This window comes from Motacilla alba, chromosome 25 (genome assembly GCF_015832195.1).
Source record: "Motacilla alba alba isolate MOTALB_02 chromosome 25, Motacilla_alba_V1.0_pri, whole genome shotgun sequence".
Taxonomy (NCBI): domain Eukaryota; kingdom Metazoa; phylum Chordata; class Aves; order Passeriformes; family Motacillidae; genus Motacilla; species Motacilla alba.
The window spans coordinates 452,991-471,411 of NC_052040.1; the positions used below are offsets into that span (position 1 = coordinate 452,991).

At 44.0% G+C, this 18,421-nt stretch overlaps 1 protein-coding gene across 1 annotated transcript; it reads left to right on the forward strand.

Annotated features, from left to right (window-relative positions):
- The first annotated feature begins 9,971 nt into the window (after positions 1 to 9,971).
- Positions 9,972 to 10,474, forward strand: LOC119711661 (claw keratin-like). The gene is made up of 2 exons (XM_038162113.1): positions 9,972 to 10,240; positions 10,347 to 10,474. Exons 1-2 carry the CDS (start codon positions 9,985 to 9,987, stop codon positions 10,379 to 10,381), a joined length of 291 nt encoding a protein of 96 aa, XP_038018041.1. The 5' UTR covers positions 9,972 to 9,984; the 3' UTR covers positions 10,382 to 10,474.
- Positions 10,475 to 18,421: the final 7,947 nt, after the last annotated feature.

The window sequence follows — 18,421 nt, forward strand, 5'->3', positions numbered from 1 at the left end:
AATGAGCTCAGGTTTTATGTCCTGGCACCACAGTTTGGAGGCCAGGATGGCCACTGGTGACATCCTGACAGCCCTGCTGTAGGACAGGAATGGGAGCAGTTGGGAACACAGGGTTGGTGGCATCCCTGCAATTGCTGGGACACCTAATTTTGGTTTATTTATGGCCATCCCCAAAGCCAGAACCCCAAATGCTTCATTCAGGTGGTGCAGCCAACAATCATTTCTGCTCAACTCGGATAATTTGAGGGGGTAATTTTGGCTAACCGAGGGGAGGAAGTCTCCAGCTTCAATTTTTCCATCCCAAACCATTTCTGAGGAGAGAAATGTTTCATTTTAGTCATTAAAGCAGAGCTTAGCACATCATGACTGCAGTAAAACAAGAATTAAACTGACCGTGAAGGGATAAAATGATTCAATCCCTAGACTGGGGGTTTTATTTTTAGAATTATTTGAAGATTTCCGTTCAGAGAAGGACCGAATTAACTGGGAATGCTTCCTGTGGTGATTGAGGCTGAAGAAATGATCAGTTCCAGGATGTGATCCGTTCCAGGCTGGGCTGGATGGGATGTTGAGCAACCTGACCCAGTGGGAGGTGGCCCTACCCATGGAAGGGGTTGGGACAAGGTGATCTTTAAGGTCCCTTCCACCCCAAACCATTCTGTGACTCCACAACTAATGGGAATGTTTTTTAGGAAGTGTTTTTTAATTTAAAAATATGAATTATTTTAGGAAGTATTTTTAAAATAAAGAAAAAGGACATTTCACTCAAAGTGGAATTATTACGAAGTATTTTTTAAATTAAGAAAACACATTTCGATATTTCAAGATGAAGTATTTTTTTTAATTAAAGAAAAAAAAATGAATTTTTTTAGGAAGTATTATTTTTAATTTAAAGAAAAGGACATTTCACTGGAAGCTCCCTCCCAGCAGTATCAGAACCTCCATCTCTCATTTAGCTTCATCCCATAACCCGAAGCCTCGGAGGTGTCTGTCTGCAGAACAACCGAAGCTCTTCAGCTTCTTGAAAGGGAAGAACTTCAAAGCCAATCCCAAATATTCATTAAATGGTTGAGACACACAAGAGTGCATCAGCCATGGAAATATTGCAGCTGGAATGCAAAATTGGGATGGTTTTGTCACTTGGGCAACAACGTCACCCGAAATTTGGTTACTCCCAGGGCAGACAGCATTTGACAGCGTCAGGACCCAGGGTTATTAATTTTTTCATTAAAAAGTCGTTTTGTGTGTCATAACAACCTCCCACGGAGCCCCTGGAGCGGATCCAAGGCTGCTTGGGATTCTTGTGACAATTTCATGCAGCAGCACTGGGAACAAAACGAGGAGGGGATGGGGAGGGGGGGTCCAGCAGGGCCCTGCTCAGGTGAGACCTCACCTGCAGAGCTGGATCCCAGCCCAGGGAGGACCTGGAGCTGCTGGAGAGAGCCCAGAGGAGGCTCCAGGATGGGATCTGAGGGATGGAGCAGCTCTGCTGGGAGAACTGGGACTGTTCAGCCTGGAGAAGTTTTGGGGTGACCCAGCTGGGGCCTTGCAGGACCTGCAGGGGCAACGAGGAACACGGGGAGAGACAATTCCCAAGGGATGGGGCGCCGGGACAAGGCGGAAAAGGTTCAGACTGACAGGGAGGAAATTTAGATGGGATTTTGGGAAGGTTCAGAGCAACAGAAAGGAAATTTGGATGGGATTTTGGGACGGTTTGGACCAACAGGGAGGAAATTTAGATGGGATTTTGGGAAGGAGCTCCTCCCTGGGAAGGTGGGGAGGCCCTGGCAGGTGTAATCCCATGGTTGCTCCATCCTTGGAAGTGTCCAAGGCCAGGCTGGAGCACCCAGGGATGGTGGGAATATCCCTGTCCATGGCAGGGGGAAATGAGATGAGTTTTAAGGCCCCTTCCATCCCAAAGCATTCCATGATTTCTTGGGAGACCGACGGGAAATCACAACACAAACCCAGGGAATGGATTTGTGAAACTCTGGGAAAAGAATTTGTTTGCCTCTCCCTGGATCCAGATTATTCCATGAATTATAATGGAATTTATTCCATTGAATTCATTCCATTACTGGGATTTAATTTATTCCATTCTTGGGACTTAATTTTTTCCACTATTGGGATTTAATTTATTCCATTTTTGGGATTAATTTATTCCATTTTTGGGATTTAATTTTTTCCACTATTGGGATTTAATTTATTCCATTATTGGGATTTAATTTATTCCACTACTGGGATTTAATTTATTCCACTATTGGGATTTAATATGCACGCAGCATAGGAAATAATAAAATTTCAAAAAGCCTTACGAGGCCAAAAAATCCTGACCTGATTAGGAGCTGATTACTGGAATGACAGCTGAGCTCTGATCTGTTTATCTTTGAGGGCTTTTATTGCTCAACCCATGGGTGTCTGAAGCCAATTCCAGGCTGGGGATAATGACACAGGGATGTGCAAACCATTAATGAGCACCTGGGATGGCACATTTGGGATCGGAGTCGCTGCCTCGGGGCTCTCCCCGGTCCCACCTCGTCATTTAGAGGGATTTAAAGAGGGAAAAAAAAAATTAAAATTGCTGCTCTATTAAAGGAGCAAACAAGGAGCAGGTAAAAAACAAATCTGGCTCTAGGGAAGGGCAGAGCTCGGGGGCACCGGGCACTTTCCCTGCCTCGTTCCTTAGGCTGAAAGCTGCACTTTTTGGTAAAATGACCCCAAAATGAGCTCAGGAATGAGGTTTTTGTCAGCCCCAGGGAGATCTTGGTCCTTCAATGGAGGGTGATGTTCAAAGAAGCGTCCCAGAGCACAACGAGGACGGCCAGAAATGTCCTTTATTAAAGAAAAAGGAATAAAATCCCAATTTCTGTGCGGGCAGAACAATTCCCTCAGCCTTTCCGCCATCCTCTCGGGGATATATTTATATTTATATTTATATTTATATTTATATTTATATTTATATTTATATTTATATTTATATTTATATCTATATCTATATCTATATCTATATCTATATCTATATCTATATCTATACCTATGCCTATACCTATACCTATATCAATATTATATTTATATTTCTAACTGTATTTATATTCATATTTATAATTATATTTATATTTGTAATTGTATTTATAGTTGTATTTGTAGTTATATATACATACACATATATATGTGTATGTATATATTTTATATATATACATATATATTATATATATAATTATATCTATAAAATTATATATAAAATTATAAATGCAATTATATATATGTGTGTGTGAAATTTATATATATATAATTTATTATAAATAAAAAATATCTATATATCCCGAATAATCGGAATACTGGGAGATTTCAGTAAGAAAAGGTCTCAGGCTCCGTCTCTCTTTCCCCGAAAATCATCAAATTTCCCATTTTTATTCCTGTTTCCCCTTTTTAAATAATTCATCCCATTTCCCTCTGGAATTATTCCGGCAAAAACGGGTGACTCTGCAAAGTTCTCCAGGCAAGGCCAGTCCCCGGGAACAGCCCCGGGAAGTTTCAGATGAAAGGATTTCAAAGCCCTTCTCGAACTCTCATGAATGATTTATTCATGTAAAACACTCATTAGCAGCTTTTAGGGATGCAGCAGGATTGCAGGAGCGCAAAGAGAGTCACAAAGTCACCCCGAAGGACGCGGCAAGGTTGGTGACGGACATTCTCCGGTCATACATGGATATTTTTGAAATACATAATCAAGGAAATAAATAAATATTAAATATATAAAATATAATATATAAAATATATATAAAATATAGTATATAAAATATATTATATAAAATATATTATAAAATAGATAATACATAAAATAAATATATAATAAAATATAATAGATAAAATATAATAGATAAAATGTATTATAAAATATATACTATATAAAATAAATACATAATAAAATATAAAATAAGAATCACACTCCTAAATCTATTTTTATATTTTATATTTTATATAAATATATTAAAATATTAATATATTTGTAGAAAAGTATAAAAATATTAAAACGTTAACTCTATTGTATATTTATAATCATTAATATAATGTTATAAATATAATAAAGTATAAATATTCACTGTATTTATCATAAATATTACTGTATTATAAATACACAAATTAATAAATAATAATATTTGTCATTATAAATAGAATATTAATAATTGCAAATCTTTTCTCTGGTTTCATTTTTATTTGAAAACTTTGGTTTTTTACTTCTGCCAGATTTCCCAGAACAGGCAAATGCTGGGATTTGTTGCAGAGAAAACCTGGACATTGGACAACACTGATTCCTCAGGAATTACACAAGCAGGGAATAATTGTTAAATCAAAATGTGGAGATCATTCCTGGTTAATTTTGGATTCAGGGGAAGGGGTTTAGAGGTGACTTTTTCATATCGATAAAGGAATAAAAAAATAAAGAACTTTGATTAAGATTTAATAAAAATGTGGGGCTTTTCAGGGAAAGGAATTGAGAAAAAAAATTTGATTTTTCAGTTTAATTCTGAGCCTCACAGTGCAAAAAAACCCAAATATTCTGGAATTCTGGGATAGAAAACATCCCAGAGGAAGGAACAGGAGCAGAGTGGGAAGGTCAGAAATGCAAACGGGGCCAGTGTGACCCACAAGGAGAGAATGCAGAACTCAGTCCTGAAAAATTAACCGGAATTAATTAGCACCTCACACACACACACTCACAAAAGGCTTTGTTAATATTTCAATTAACCGAAGAAAATTCCCACAGCTTCACCCTCGTGTTTTTATTTTTATTATTATCATTATTTATTTGTTTGATTTCCCCCCTCTTTAACTGCTGAAAGCAGATAAACCCGCACTGATACGATTGCTCCTTGGCCGCGCGGCGTTTCCTAAGGGGTGATTTTTGAGGCGGGATTTTCATTAAAAAGGAATTATTTTCTGCCTGGGGATCATTACCCCATCCACGGGAGCAATTTGCAGGCCCCACTAATTGCAGATTTCTTAAGTGGCAGCTTCGGGTTTCGAAAGACATAAACAAAGGCCGGGTTTTAATTAGGGATCGGGCCTTGAAGGCCTTACGCAGCTTCGGGAAACTCAGCACTTTTTTGAGGGGCAAATGGAAAGAAATCGAAGTTTGCTGCTCATTCTGAGGGAGAAATTCGGGATAAAAATGTTCTGCGGGAGGGTGGGGAGGTTTTGCAGGGAATTGTGGATTCCTCATCCCTGAAAGCGTCCGAGGCCCGGCTGGATGCGGCCTGTGCTCATGGGAGGGCTTGAAATGAAATCATTTTTAAAGCTCCTTCTTTAAACCATTCCACGACTCCACAAAACAACACACCGGCAGGACGTAACCACACAGGGCACGTTGAAAAGGGAATAATTTATTCAAATAAAACCCAGGGCTGTGTTCACTGGCGCAGATTTCCAGGCCCCAACTGCAAAAGCCATTTCAGGACACGTCCAAAAGCGCTCCCAGCTCCTCCCTAAATCCCTGCCAGGGCTTGGAGCTCCCAGTCCTCCATTCCCAGCTCCGTCCTGCTGATCCCGGGATTTGGGGGTTCTCCTTCCCCCCACGGATCCGTGGAACGGCAGCCAAGGCCTGCAGGAGCCGCTGGAATTCAAATCTGGAATTGAAATAAATTCAAATAAATGGCAGCCCGGTTCACTGCGGGTTCCTCCGGCTGCTCCCGGGGTGACCTCGGAGCATTCATTTGCGTCCTGTGCTTCCCTAAACCCAGATAATAACTGGAATTAAAATCTGCCAAAGGCAACGGAAAATCCGCCTGCGAGGGAAGGGCCCGGGAGATTTTTTTATAGAGGGCCCAAAAATGCAGAGGGAGCAGAAATCCCTGCGAGTTCCAGAACGTTCTGCAGCACAAGGGAGTGGGAAAAGGGGAGTGTTCACAGAATCCCAGCTCCAAGATCATCAAATCCAACCTCCGATGGATAAACCTTCGGGTTTAAGGTTTATCTGCACTTGGCAGCACATTGAGTGAATTTTATATAAATGCAATTAATTATTGTCTTCAGAAAGAGTGTTAAGTGGTTAAACGGCAAGAAGCAAATCTTAGTATGTGGAGGCTGAAAGGAAATAAAATATAAAAATATTAAAAAGCAAAAATATAGAAATATAGAAATATAAACATATATAAATATATTTAAATATATACATATGTGTATAAAATGTAAATATATTAAAATGTAAATATATAAAATATAGGCATATAAAATATAACTATAAAATTTAAAAGATATAAACATAAATATGAAAATATAAAAATATGCATTACTGTCCCTTTATATCTTCATAAATTACATTTTATCTGAATTAATCCTGCGGAACAGCTTTCATATAACCTTAGGCAGGTTAATTAGAGTTAAATCTTGGGACATTCCCACCTGCCTTGGACACTTCCAGGGACAGGATATCCACAATTCTCATTCCTCTTTCCCAGGATTCGCATCCCAAGCGAGATGCCAGGAAGTTGAGCTGCCTCCCTTTGTTCCTAATTATTATTTACTCTCCATTTTCCCTCCCAGCATAAATTATCTGCAGCCTGAGAGGGGTCCTAAGGCAAAAGCGTTTGTGGGCACTTGGGAACAAAAGGGTTCGGGCTGATCCCAAGGGATTTATGCAGATTTGGGCATCAGGGAGGAAACGCGGAGGTGGAATTGTGCTTTTAAGGGTGTCCCTGAATATTTAAGTGAGCCCCATCCCGGTATTCCAATAGGATTTCAATTAATTTTATGTAGCAAATAAATAAAACTGTCTGGGGGCTGTTACCCCAAAAACGTTCCTGGCTGCAGCTGGTGGCTCCCTCAGAAATCTCTTTCTGTGGAAATCCTGATTTGTGTCTTTATTATGGTTTTTCTGTCGTTGATTTCCTCTTTAAAATCTTAATAAAAACATTTTCAATCCATGCCTGGCTCACTCAAAAATGTTGACAAACTACCCGCCCCCATTTTCTCTGTATTTTAATGGTTTTATATTAAACTCACATCTGTAATTTGTGTTAAATTAAGTTTTCATCAGGACAGAACAATTTCTTGTCTACTTCCTCTCCCGTTTAATTCTGTACCACAAAATCTGGATGGTTCCAACCTTCCCTTTGCCACAATTTTATCCTTTCCAACCCAAAAACTGAGGGAAATGGGAGGGGAAAAAAGCCAAAAAAAGAAAAACAAACAAACAAAACAACAAACAAAACCAAGGCCGTGTGAGGCTGAGTGACTTCACCTCGAGTCAGGAGCCAGAACCGTGGGTGGGATTGCGGTGCCTTTAATTGCACTGGGGTCAAACCCTGCAAAGCCCGGGAGCAAATCCAGCTGCTCCACTTAAACCCCATCCCAGGATTTGTAAGGAGAGGATGGGAGATAAGCCCAGCTTTCTCCACGGGGTCATCCCCGTTCAGAGGTGTTCACCGAGGCCGTGAAATTAAAAATTTATTGAGAATTTGTGAGAATTATTGAGAATTCATGGGATTTATTGAGAATTCTGGAATGGTGAATTTATTTTTTCTCCTTATCCATGGATGTAGGGGTACAATTGATGCCCTTGGGAGTTTTTTGGGAATAAAAAATCCCATCCGCACTGGGAAATCATAAAAATAATGCAGCTGCCTGATAGGAAATTATGCCACTGCAGCTCCCTTTCACAGAACCTGAGAGGGAAAACCCAATGCCAATAAAAAACCCTTGATCAGGCCCCGAAATAACTGAAATGTGGTTAATTAGCAGCAGATCGAGCCCTATTTTTGGCCCTTAAAAGGGCAAAGTGAATCCTGCCCGGAGGGAGTTGCGCGCCCTGGGAAGCTCCGGGAGGGAGCAAACACAAACAGGGAGCAAAACAGTTTCATTACTCGCAGAAGTTATGCAGGCAGCAAAGTTTGTTTTGCAACTAATTAAGACTTCATGCAAAGAGGGTGTCACATCCTCCAGGCGCTTTGGGGACGTGTATAAAAGCATTTGCTACGTAGAAGCCTCCCTAATCACTTTTCTTTTCCTCTCCTCCTTGGGTGATCCGGGTAAGTCAATTTTGAATCAATTATTGAATTTTAAATCTATTATTATTATTATTATTGTTGTTGTTGTTTTTTAATTTTGTTGTTGATATCTGAATATAAAATGACAGGGTGAGCTCGTGAAAGGACAAGGGGGCGTTTTAGTAGAAAAAGCCTTTTTATTATCCTTTAGTTTGGAGTTAATTGGGGTTTTACACTTCCAAGGGGAGAGCTCAGGAAAGAAGGGAGGGCACAGAAAACTCCCTCTGAATCCTAAAGAGTCTCAATAATTCCATGGCGCTCTTTTCATATTCTAAAGAGTCAGTGTCATTAAAGAAATTATCATTTGAAATTTAATTTCTACGATGTTCTCACCCTCAGCTGTCTTCCAGGAGGCTCCGGTGTCTTTTAAGTTGGAGAACTCGCCCTAAATATTTTCCCAATCCTGCAGAGAGCAGAACGCAGATTTTCCTTACTCAAAATCCACTTTACTGCTGGCTTTGGTTAAAATATATTTACCGTTCTGAATTCCAAATGTAGCAGGAACATCCGAGAGCTCCTTTTTCACCTCCTTTCAGGAGTTCTGGGATGAGCTTGTACAAATCGTGTGGAATCACTTGAAGATCCCAACCCCTAGACCAACCTTCTTTTCCCAAAGCCAAAATCAGCCATTCCAGATCCAGCTTTTCTGCTGGAAAAAATTCCCCGTGGTTGCCTTCTCCTCACCTTCAGTTCTAAGGAGGTTGGACTTGGATCAATTGGAAAAAAACTCAGAATTTTTAACTCAGGAAGGTTAAAATGGGATGTTCAGGTGGAGACGTGAGAAATTCCCCCCGGATTTTGTTTCCCCCACCGATTCCTGGGGTGAAGTGGGGAATTATTTAGGAAACAATTCCAAGCCTCGCCTTTGCCAGCCCTCAATTTCTCCCCCAGCATCTCAACAGAGCTAAAACGAGGAAAATGAAGAAAATTATCCCTTCTCCCTCCGTGTTTTCCTTGCCCAATCCGTGTGGGCACAATCCAGGGCAAGCACGGCCTTCAATCCGTAATTAAACCATACCCAGGGAAAATCTGGCCTCGATATCAGGCTGGGTTTAGAGTGCTCTGGGATTTCAAATATTCAGCTGATCCCTAATGAGACCCATAAAAGATGGGTGGATCTCCAACCTGGATCTCACTGTTCCACTTGGAACCGGGTGGGAGGAGGACACGAGCTCCAGCCTCCACGTTGGGGATTTAAATGAGGATTAAAACGGAGCTTGAAATCTGGGATTGAGTTGGGAGTCATGGTTTTATGCTTGCAATAGGAGTGGGACGGACACGGCGAAAATTCCGGGAAGAGAAGCAATGGGATAAAAGATTTTGGGGTTAAAATGGTGATGGTCTGGAAAATATCATTATACTGAAAAACAGGAAGTTCAACCAGGAAGGAAAAGAGTTCCTGGTTGGAAAACTATGGATAAATTCAGCTCCCACCTGAGCTCTTTGTAATTCCCAATTTCCCATAAATCCCCATAACCGCGTCACCAAAACCCCGCTATTTATCCCAGATATTTCCCGCCACACCGAGGATGGTTTTTTCCTCATTTTTCCCTCTTTTCCTGCTCAATTCCAGGCCAAATTCAACTCCTGCCTGAATTCCTGATCAATTCCTGCCAAATTCGACTCCCACCTGAGCTCTTTGTAATTCCCAATTTCCCGTAAATCCCCATAACTGCGTCGCCAAAACCCCGCTATTAATCCCAGATATTTCCCGCCACACCGAGGATGTTTTTTTCCTCATTTTTCCCTCTTTTCCTACTCATTTCCAGGTCTACCCTGCCGAATTCCTCTCCTACCCGAGCTCCCAATTTCCCGTAAATCCCCATAACCGCGCCGCCAAAACCCCGCTGTTTATCCCCGGTATTTCCCGCCATACCGAGGGTGATTTTTTTCTCATTTTTCCCTCTTTCCCCGCTCCTTTCCAGCTCTGCCCTGCCCCATGTCTCCCTTCCACGAGTGCTGCCTGCCCGCGGGCCTGGCGTGCCCCGAGCCCTTCGCCGTGACCCGCAACGACACCTGTGTCATCAAGTACCCCGACACCGTGGTGGACATCGTGGAGCCCGACTTTCCCCCCTACTCCGTCATCTACCCCGGGCCCACGCTGACCACCTTCCCCCAGCAGACCCTGGTGGGCTCCACGGCCCTGCTGGACATCAGGAACTTCCTGGGCTCCCAGGGATTCCTTGGGTTTGGGGGTAGGTGCGCTTTGGGCTCAGGTGTGGACGCCTCTTTTCGGGGCGCTTTGGGGAGTTTTAATCCTTTTCCTCCTCACTTATCCCAGTTTTGTTGTGGAACTTGCAGGCCAACTTAAACCCTGCCTGGATATCTGTGGATAGACTGAAAAGCACCACTGAGCAGTCAGACAGAGCCCGACTAAAGTTTATGGATAATGGATTGTAGAAGTGCCGAGCTCCCGAGTTCCCATGGAGCCCATAAATCCAGGGATTCCTGGCACTAGACCTGCCCGAGGACTAGAATTTCCAACCTACGAGAAAACTGAAATTTCTCTATTGACCTCTTTCCAAATTAGGACAAACCAAAGCCCAGAATTTTCCAAGAAACCAGATTTAAAAATATATATATATATCTCCTTTTTTTTTTTTTTTTTTTTTTTTTGGTTTGCTAAAAGCTGTGTGTCAATAAATTCATTTTTATGCCAACACGGACGTTTTTATTATCAATTTCTCTCAAAATAAAAAAATTTACAAAATCCACCCAAACGATACGACTGAAAATCTTGGGTTCCAAAATGAAATTTTACCCAAATTCCTCTTCATTTGCAAATTTTGCTGAACCAGCATTAAAAAAATAAATAAATAAATCAGCTCTACTTGGCATTTCTGAAAATTAGGAATTTGTAGCTCCTTGCTGTGCTTTAGTTCTGCTTAGCCTCACCATGTAACGCTCTCCCAGCTTCTTTTCCTGCTTTTATCTCATTTAATGCAAGCCGGGGAGGGAAAAAAATCAAAAATCAAAATATTTACAGCAATTGTAAGAGCAAATCTCTCTGCAGGATCCTTCTCTAAAATCTATGAAAATCATGGGAGTGGGGATTTGTTGTGGAGCCTCCTGGAATTCTTTGATTTTATCCTTTCCAGCGAGTTTGCACTTGTGAATTGAGCTTCTGGTTCCCATTAAATGCTGTCATGCAGATGCACTTTTGGGTTTTGCTTTTTTAGGATGGTTTGGGGTGGAAGGGACCCCAAAAATCATCCAGTGCCAACCCCTGCCATGGGCAGGGACCTTCCCCTATCCCACTGAATCCAGCCTGGCCTTGGACACTTCCAGGGATGGGGAATCCATGGAATTCCCTGGGCCAGGGGAGGATTGATCCCTAAAATCCCATCTAAATCAGCCCATGGAATTCTGGAATGGTTTGGGATGGAAAGGAACCTTAAATCCCAAAAAATCCCACCCCAGTTCCATGGGCAGGGACCTTCCCCTATCCCAGGTGGGTCCAACCTGGAATTGGGAACTCCCAGGGATGGGGAATCCTTGGAACAACCTGGGAGCCTCACAGGGAACAATTCCAACCCAAATCCCACCCAAATTTCCCCATTTTCAGTCTGAACCCGTCTCCCTGCCCAGTCATTCCAGTTCTGGGGGAAAATTTTCTCCTCTATGTTTAATTTTGACCCTTTTTTGGTCCCAGAAGTGACTCCAGGACTTTTCCTGAGGCTCAACGCCCCCCACACCAGCATTCACCAAACCACCATGCAAAATTGAGGAGATTTTGCCTTTTCCCAGAGTTCATCCAGCCAGGATTTTGGGGTGAAATTCTGCTGCCTCCACGTGCCGAGCCCAGCACAAAAATACTTTTTTTTTTTCGTTTAATTAATTGAAGCCCTGGAATGAATTTTCCAGCCAACTCACGGGGCTGTTCCCCAAAAATAGGACAAAAATCCTGGGCCAGGTGTGTACAGGCAGGAGCTGGGCACTGTCACCCTCCCTGGGGCACCAGGGTGGGACAAGTTTGGCAAGGATGATCTGCAATGTGTGAAAGAAATAAATATAAATATTATATATTATGGGCAAGGACGATCGGCAACATGCAAAAGAAATAAATATAAATATTCTATAAATATTCTATATTATGGGCAAGGACCGTCTGCAATGTGTGAGAGAAATAAATATAAATATTATATAAATATACTATATTATGGGCAAGGACGATCGGCAACATGCAAAAGAAATAAATTAAATATTATATAAATATTCTATATTATGGGCAAGGATGATCAGCAACGAGTGAAATAAATAAATATTCTATATTATCTAAATATTCTATATTATGGGCAAGGATTATCGGCAACATGCAAAAGAAATAAATATAAATATTATATATTATAGGCAAGGATTATCTGCAACGTGAGGATGTGCAGCTTAAATTGTGAAAGAAATAAATAGAAATATTGAATAGTATGTATATATTAGCCGATAATTGGCAATAGCTAGAAGTAATGAGTGATTAAGCTGGGAATTAACGAGCTGGAATTTCCAGGGAATCACGTTTCCAAAATCCTGCCTCAACCCCCGCCGGGGTTTTCTGTCCACGCCAATCCCCTTAATTTCATCTAATCCTCACAGGAAATCTGCAAATCTGCTTTTTTCCACAAATCAGCTCCTGGGTGATCCTTCCCCTAATGACAGGGGCTGGGAACGCTCCGCAAACATTAATTATCTTGGTACACAAGCCTTGCGACACCAAGATTTGGATTTGGACATCCAGATGTTGGGCAACAGCTGCACTTTAGCAACACGAGGATGGGGCTTGGGAGCGGCATTTTTCGGGATCATTATTTTGTATTTTTGGGGCAGGAGCTGGTTTGGGTTTCCAGCGAATCAGCTCCTGCGCGCCCCGGGGATGGCTGAAGGAGTTGGCAGAAATTCATGCCGAGGTGAATATTTGGGATATTTGGGAATTTTGAGTGCCTCAAGGAGCTCCCTGGCAAGAACATTTACAGGTATTTCATAGAAACAAATCCCAAATCCTCATATTTGAGCTATTTTTGCTTTTCCTACACTGAACATCACAACAAAAAAAAAAAACCAAAAAACCCAAAAAAATACCCAAAAAAACCCGGGATTAACCAAACCACACCTTATCAGCCTCCAAACGCTCAAATATCCCGTGATAACATCACTCAATTAAGCACAAAACTTCATTAATGACGCTTCGTTAATAATGCAGCCCCCGAGGGATTGAATTCCCATTAAATTCGGGCCCCGGGGCAGGTTGGTGGCAGCTGAGGCCGGTGCTGGCCGGAATTTGTCACCCTGGAGCCACCCCGGGAGGACCAAGGTGACTCCGAGCAGCTGCCACACCCAGAGGTTGCTAAAAATAGCAACCTCTGGCTCCTCCTCCCCCCGCATGGGCTGTTTACATTCCTGTGGTTTATTCCCATTAAACAACTCCGGTTTGCCTGCCCTAAACCCTCCTGGAAATGCGGGATTTCCCCCCCCCCGGGGGAGGGAAAAACTTCCAAAATCCAGTGGGAAAAATCTCAAAATCGAGTGGGAATAATCCCAAAAGCGAGTGGGAAAAATTCTAAAATCGAGTGGGAAAAAATCCAAAATCAAGTGGGAATAATCCCAAAAGCGAGTGGGAAAAATTCTAAAATCGAGTGGGAAAAAATCCAAAATCGAGTGGGAATAATTCCATAATCGAGTAGGAAAAATCCCCAAAATCGAGTGGAAATAATTCCAAAGTCGAGCAGAAAAATCCCGGGCTTTGTGGGGAAACTGAGGCAGGTTGTGTAATGCCACCCGAGGCAAGCAGAGGGAGATGCAAAGTCACCGAGGGAGCTCGGACCTGGGGCTCCACCCAAACACCAAAAACCCGGATTGGTCAAAAAATAAGACAAGGCTGGACCATCCTAAAAGAAAAAATCCCTTGTTTTATCAACCAGAAAACCTCCAGAAAAGGCTCAGCTCTCCTGACCCCGCACATCTTTTTGGAGCAGACCCTCAGTTTGCTCCAGTCCTCCCCAATGCAGGAAATTGGGATCGGGGAGGATTTTCTGGAGCCGTCCCGCAGGATGAGACACCCTGGGCGTGCTCCGGGTCCCACCAACACCAGGAACCCCTTCCCTGGGCATGCTCCGGGTTCCACCAAGCCCAGAACCCTTCCCTGGGCATGGTCTGGGTTCCTCCAACCCCAGAACCCTTCCTAGATCGTGCTCCAGGTTCCTCCAAGCCCCGAATCCTTCCCAGGACGTGATCTGGGATCCTTCAACCCCAGAACCCTTCCCTGGGCGTGCTCCGGGTTCCTCCAAGCCCAGAACTCCTTCCTTAAGTGCGCTCTGGGTTCCTCCAAGCCCAGAACCCTTCCCAGGCCGTGTTCCGGGTTCCTCCAAGCCCAGAATCCTTCCCAGGATGTGATCTGGGTTCCTCCAACCCCAGAACCCTTCCCAGATCGTGCTCTGGGTTCCTCCAACCCCAGAACTCTTCCCTGGGTTCTACCAACCCCAGAACCCTTCCCCGGCCGGCTTTGGGGATTTATCCCCACCCGGCAGCCGCCGGCTCTTGGGCAACCACCCAAGACCAACCGAGGTCATTCCCTGCCTCTGAGCGAGCCCGGGGGTCACCGCCTGGATTTTGGGGTTCTCCGACTTTCTCTGCGAACGCGCGGGGAGCGAGGCGTTAATTGCCGTTAATTACCCGCTCCGCAGCTCCTCCCGCCCGATGGGTGGAATTGCTGCTGATGCGAGCTTGGTGCCGCTGATGTCAGCGGGCAGAGACGCCTTGAAGCGAGGGCAGCGAGGGCTGCGAAGCTCCGGCAGCGCCGCTCCCACCCCAAATCCTCTCTTTGATGATTCCTCCGTGAGGCAGAGCTCCTGACTCAGCCGCGGCAGCGAACCCCGCGGCTCTGCGGCCCCGCCGAACCGGTTCGGGCACAAAAACCGAATGAACCGGCATTAAAGCTTCCCCTGCCCTGCGCAGGGATGTAATTTTCTGCGACAATTCAGGATTAATGGATATTTGGGCTCTGTGTTGTGGGGTTTGCCGTCTGCCGTCGCTCTTTGTTCCCTTTGTTACTCACGGGATGGTTTGGGCTGGAAGGGGCCTTAAAACTCGCCCAGTTCCACCCCTGCCGCGGTCCCGGCTCCTTCCAGCCTGGCCTCGGATGCTTTTCTTCGTGTTGGTGGATTTCTCCTTAAAATCGGGGCTGAACTTTGCCTAAATATTCTGGTTCTGAGGGATTTAGGAGCTCTTTCCTGCTCTGCTTTCTGTGCCGGGTAAAGGGTGCAAAAATCAAAGTGGGGGCTTTTCCAAGGCTTCTGAATTTATGGGGGAATGAGGGATTTCAGTCTATTAATTCTGAAAAAAAATATATATTTGGGAAAGTTTTGAGGATGGATTTTCCCAGAAATTCCCTGGAAAAACTGTGCCAGGGCCTCCCCACCCTCATGGGGAACAATTCCTTCCCAAAATCCCCCCTAAACCTCCCCTCCTTCATTCTCGATCCATCCCTGGCCCCACAATTCCTGACGAACAACTGCAGGCACAGGAGCGAAACACAAAACGCGGCTGGAAAGGAGAAAATTCCACCTGAGATTTCTGCATTTCGGGGGATTTTGGGAGGAGCCGATCACGTTGTGTTCCAGGGACTGATTTTTGCCAGCCGGAATTCGGTTCCTGGGTTGGGAATTCCCAAATGGATCAGCTGAGGAGAGTTGGAATCCTTTCCGAGGGGTGAATTTCACACTTTCTCCACGTTCTTTAACCTCCTGGTCTGGAACGGGAATTTTGGGAAGGGGAGGGAGGTGTTGGAGCAAGAAATTCCAAAGGGTGCTAAAAAAGACGTGGAAAATTTCGGGAGGAGAAGAAAATGGAGGAATTTGGGGCAGGATTTCGGGCTCCTCCTCATGGCAACGTCCATCCAACCTCGTTAGGAATAAATCTTCGGGGGGAAAAAAAAAAAAAAAAAAAGAGGATTCCTCTGCCATGGACGTGATCCCAAAGGAACCCACACGTTCCCAACTCTTTCCTGGAGGATCTTCCCAAAATCCCGGTGCTCTGCACCCTTTTTTTTTTTTTTCCTTTTCACTCCCTCTTCCCTCCGGGGAGAACCTTAGCGCCTGGAAATGCCCACCTTGAGACGAGGTAAAACCATCCCGGGGTTTGTGGCATGCCAGGAATTATCCTGATTTTATGAGGCACCTCCAGAGATGCCGCAGGGCTTTGGGGTTTATCGGGAATATTCCGGAGACATCAGAAAAGGAGATTTCAAAGAGGATCTCAAACCCTCTGCGAGTTTGCCATGCAGGGAAATCATTTCGTGGTGATCACGGTAATGACATCCTAGAGGATCCGGGCTGCTGTGACCTCACAAAGAATAAATTATGGAAAGTGTTTCATCAAACTCCTCATTTTAAACTTCACAATTGGCATAATTCATGAACGGCTTCGTTTTCATTCCAAAGATAACCCCGAGCTTCGCTCTTCAGCTTTGCACCAGCTCCTCCCCCTGATTTAGGAGCAGGTCCGTAAATCCCACCAGTATTCCGGGAAAGAATCCCTGATTCGATAAACGAGGCACAGTTTGATAAACGAGGCCGCAATTCTCCGTGGCAGGTTTTGCTTCCATAAGGAAAATCACCCTGGCGCTCCAAGATTCCCTGCGCACTCCAGCTTTTAGCCAAGATAAGCTAAAAAACCTCATTAATTCTCGCCGCGTTTTCACCTCTTAATGAAACCAGGAGCAGAAAAGCAGGAAACTCCGGCATGAAAAGACCTGGCCGCTCGCCACCTGCATTTTTTTGGGGTTATTGCCCAACGCGGCTTTAGATAATCATAAACAGCGAGCAAAACAATTCCTGCGGCTCCAGCAGCGATCCCTGCACCGGGCTCGGCTCCCGAGTCATTAAAGCGCTTTAGCAAAGGGTGGCTCAGCCGCCCCCGGCCATCGGGGCAGGATATAAAACCCCTCTCCACCCCGGCAGCTCCTCACTGCCTCTCCCGACTCCTCCTCTCCGCCTCTCTGAGTAAGTTCGGACTCCCCGGCTCTAAAAACCTCCAGTTCCCTTCTGCTTTTGCGTGGATTTCTCCTCAAAATCGGGGCTGAGCCTTGCCTGGATGGTCCCGAGGGGTTTAGGAGCGCTTCTCGTGCTGGGAAAAGAGGGTGAAAATCCAAGCGGGGCTTTGGAGTTTATGGGAGGATGAGGGATTTCAGGCTCTTCATTCCGGAAAAAAAATAATATTCGGGGGAGTTTCGGGGATGGATTTAACTCCGCGTTGGGTTGCGTGGCACGATCAGGGAGAGGGTTCAGGGTGGAATTCATGGAAAACTCTGGAAAATCCTGCTTGGAAGGGAGCTCGGCAGCTCTGCTGCCGCTTGGATCAGCCCATCCTTAATTTAATTGGAGCCACAGCGAGCTACGCCAAGCGATTATTATGGATTATTAACGTAACTGTGCCAATAACTTTCATTTCTAACTCTTAAAAGTGATTTACAATTCTAAAGCGCTTTTACAGAGATTAAATGTAGCATTTCTGTAGGTCAGTGCTGCGTTCTAACTTGAGGGAATTTAGAGGAAAATGCCCTGCATGGGTATTTTGATTTTTTTTTAATTATCAAAAGGATAAATTGAATTTAAAAGCTTTAAAAAATATTCTGGTGCTACACCAGGCTTTTATGTGAGGATTTAACCTGAAGAAATAAATATTATTGAATGAATTTCCCCTAGGTGAAAACGTAATTTCCCTATTTGGCTTGATTATCTCACTATAAAAATATTTTAGCATATATATTATATTATATAAATATTTTAATTATATGTTTCACTTATTAAACGAGCACTTAACACTCACACTTATTCTCAGCCTTTTGCTTTTCCCCCCTGTGTTTTAACAGAATCTTTTCCCGCCCGAAAACAACAGGAATCTGCAAGGAAAATAACACAAAAATTAATCAGGGTGCTAAGCTGATTATTCCACGCTGAAATACGTGGAAAATCCGGATTTTTTGGGGTTTTTCCCGGCGTGGGAGGAACAGAGGCGCTGTGGGAACGAGTTCCAGCGCGTCCTCGGAATTCCTCCAAAGGGCCGGGAGGGTTCGGGGCAGGGCCGGGGCTTGGAGGTGGCAGGGAAGGAAAAAAGGAGGAGTTCTGCTGCCGGGGGAGGAGGAGAAAAGGGGGAAATTTAACAGGAATTCAGAACAAATCGGGCCGGGGAAGTTAAAGGTGGGAGCTGAAACTGCATCCGAATTATCTCCGAGGATCCCTTAAAGCCAAACGTCAATAATCAAGAGATCGATTCTCGTTTTTATGTAAATTATCCCTAACAAGATCTTAAAAGGAAATGTCAATAATCAAGAGATCAAGTCTTGTTTTTACTTCAATTATCCCTAACAAGATCTTAAAGGGAATTTTCAA

Bases quoted from the DNA above. Each gene is read 5' to 3' on its own strand.
- LOC119711661 (XM_038162113.1), top strand. From the start codon at position 9,985: ATGTCTCCCTTCCACGAGTGCTGCCTGCCCGCGGGCCTGGCGTGCCCC. The intron at 10,241-10,346 runs GTAGGTGCGCTT...TGGAACTTGCAG, and splicing joins GGGATTCCTTGGGTTTGGGG to GCCAACTTAAACCCTGCCTG.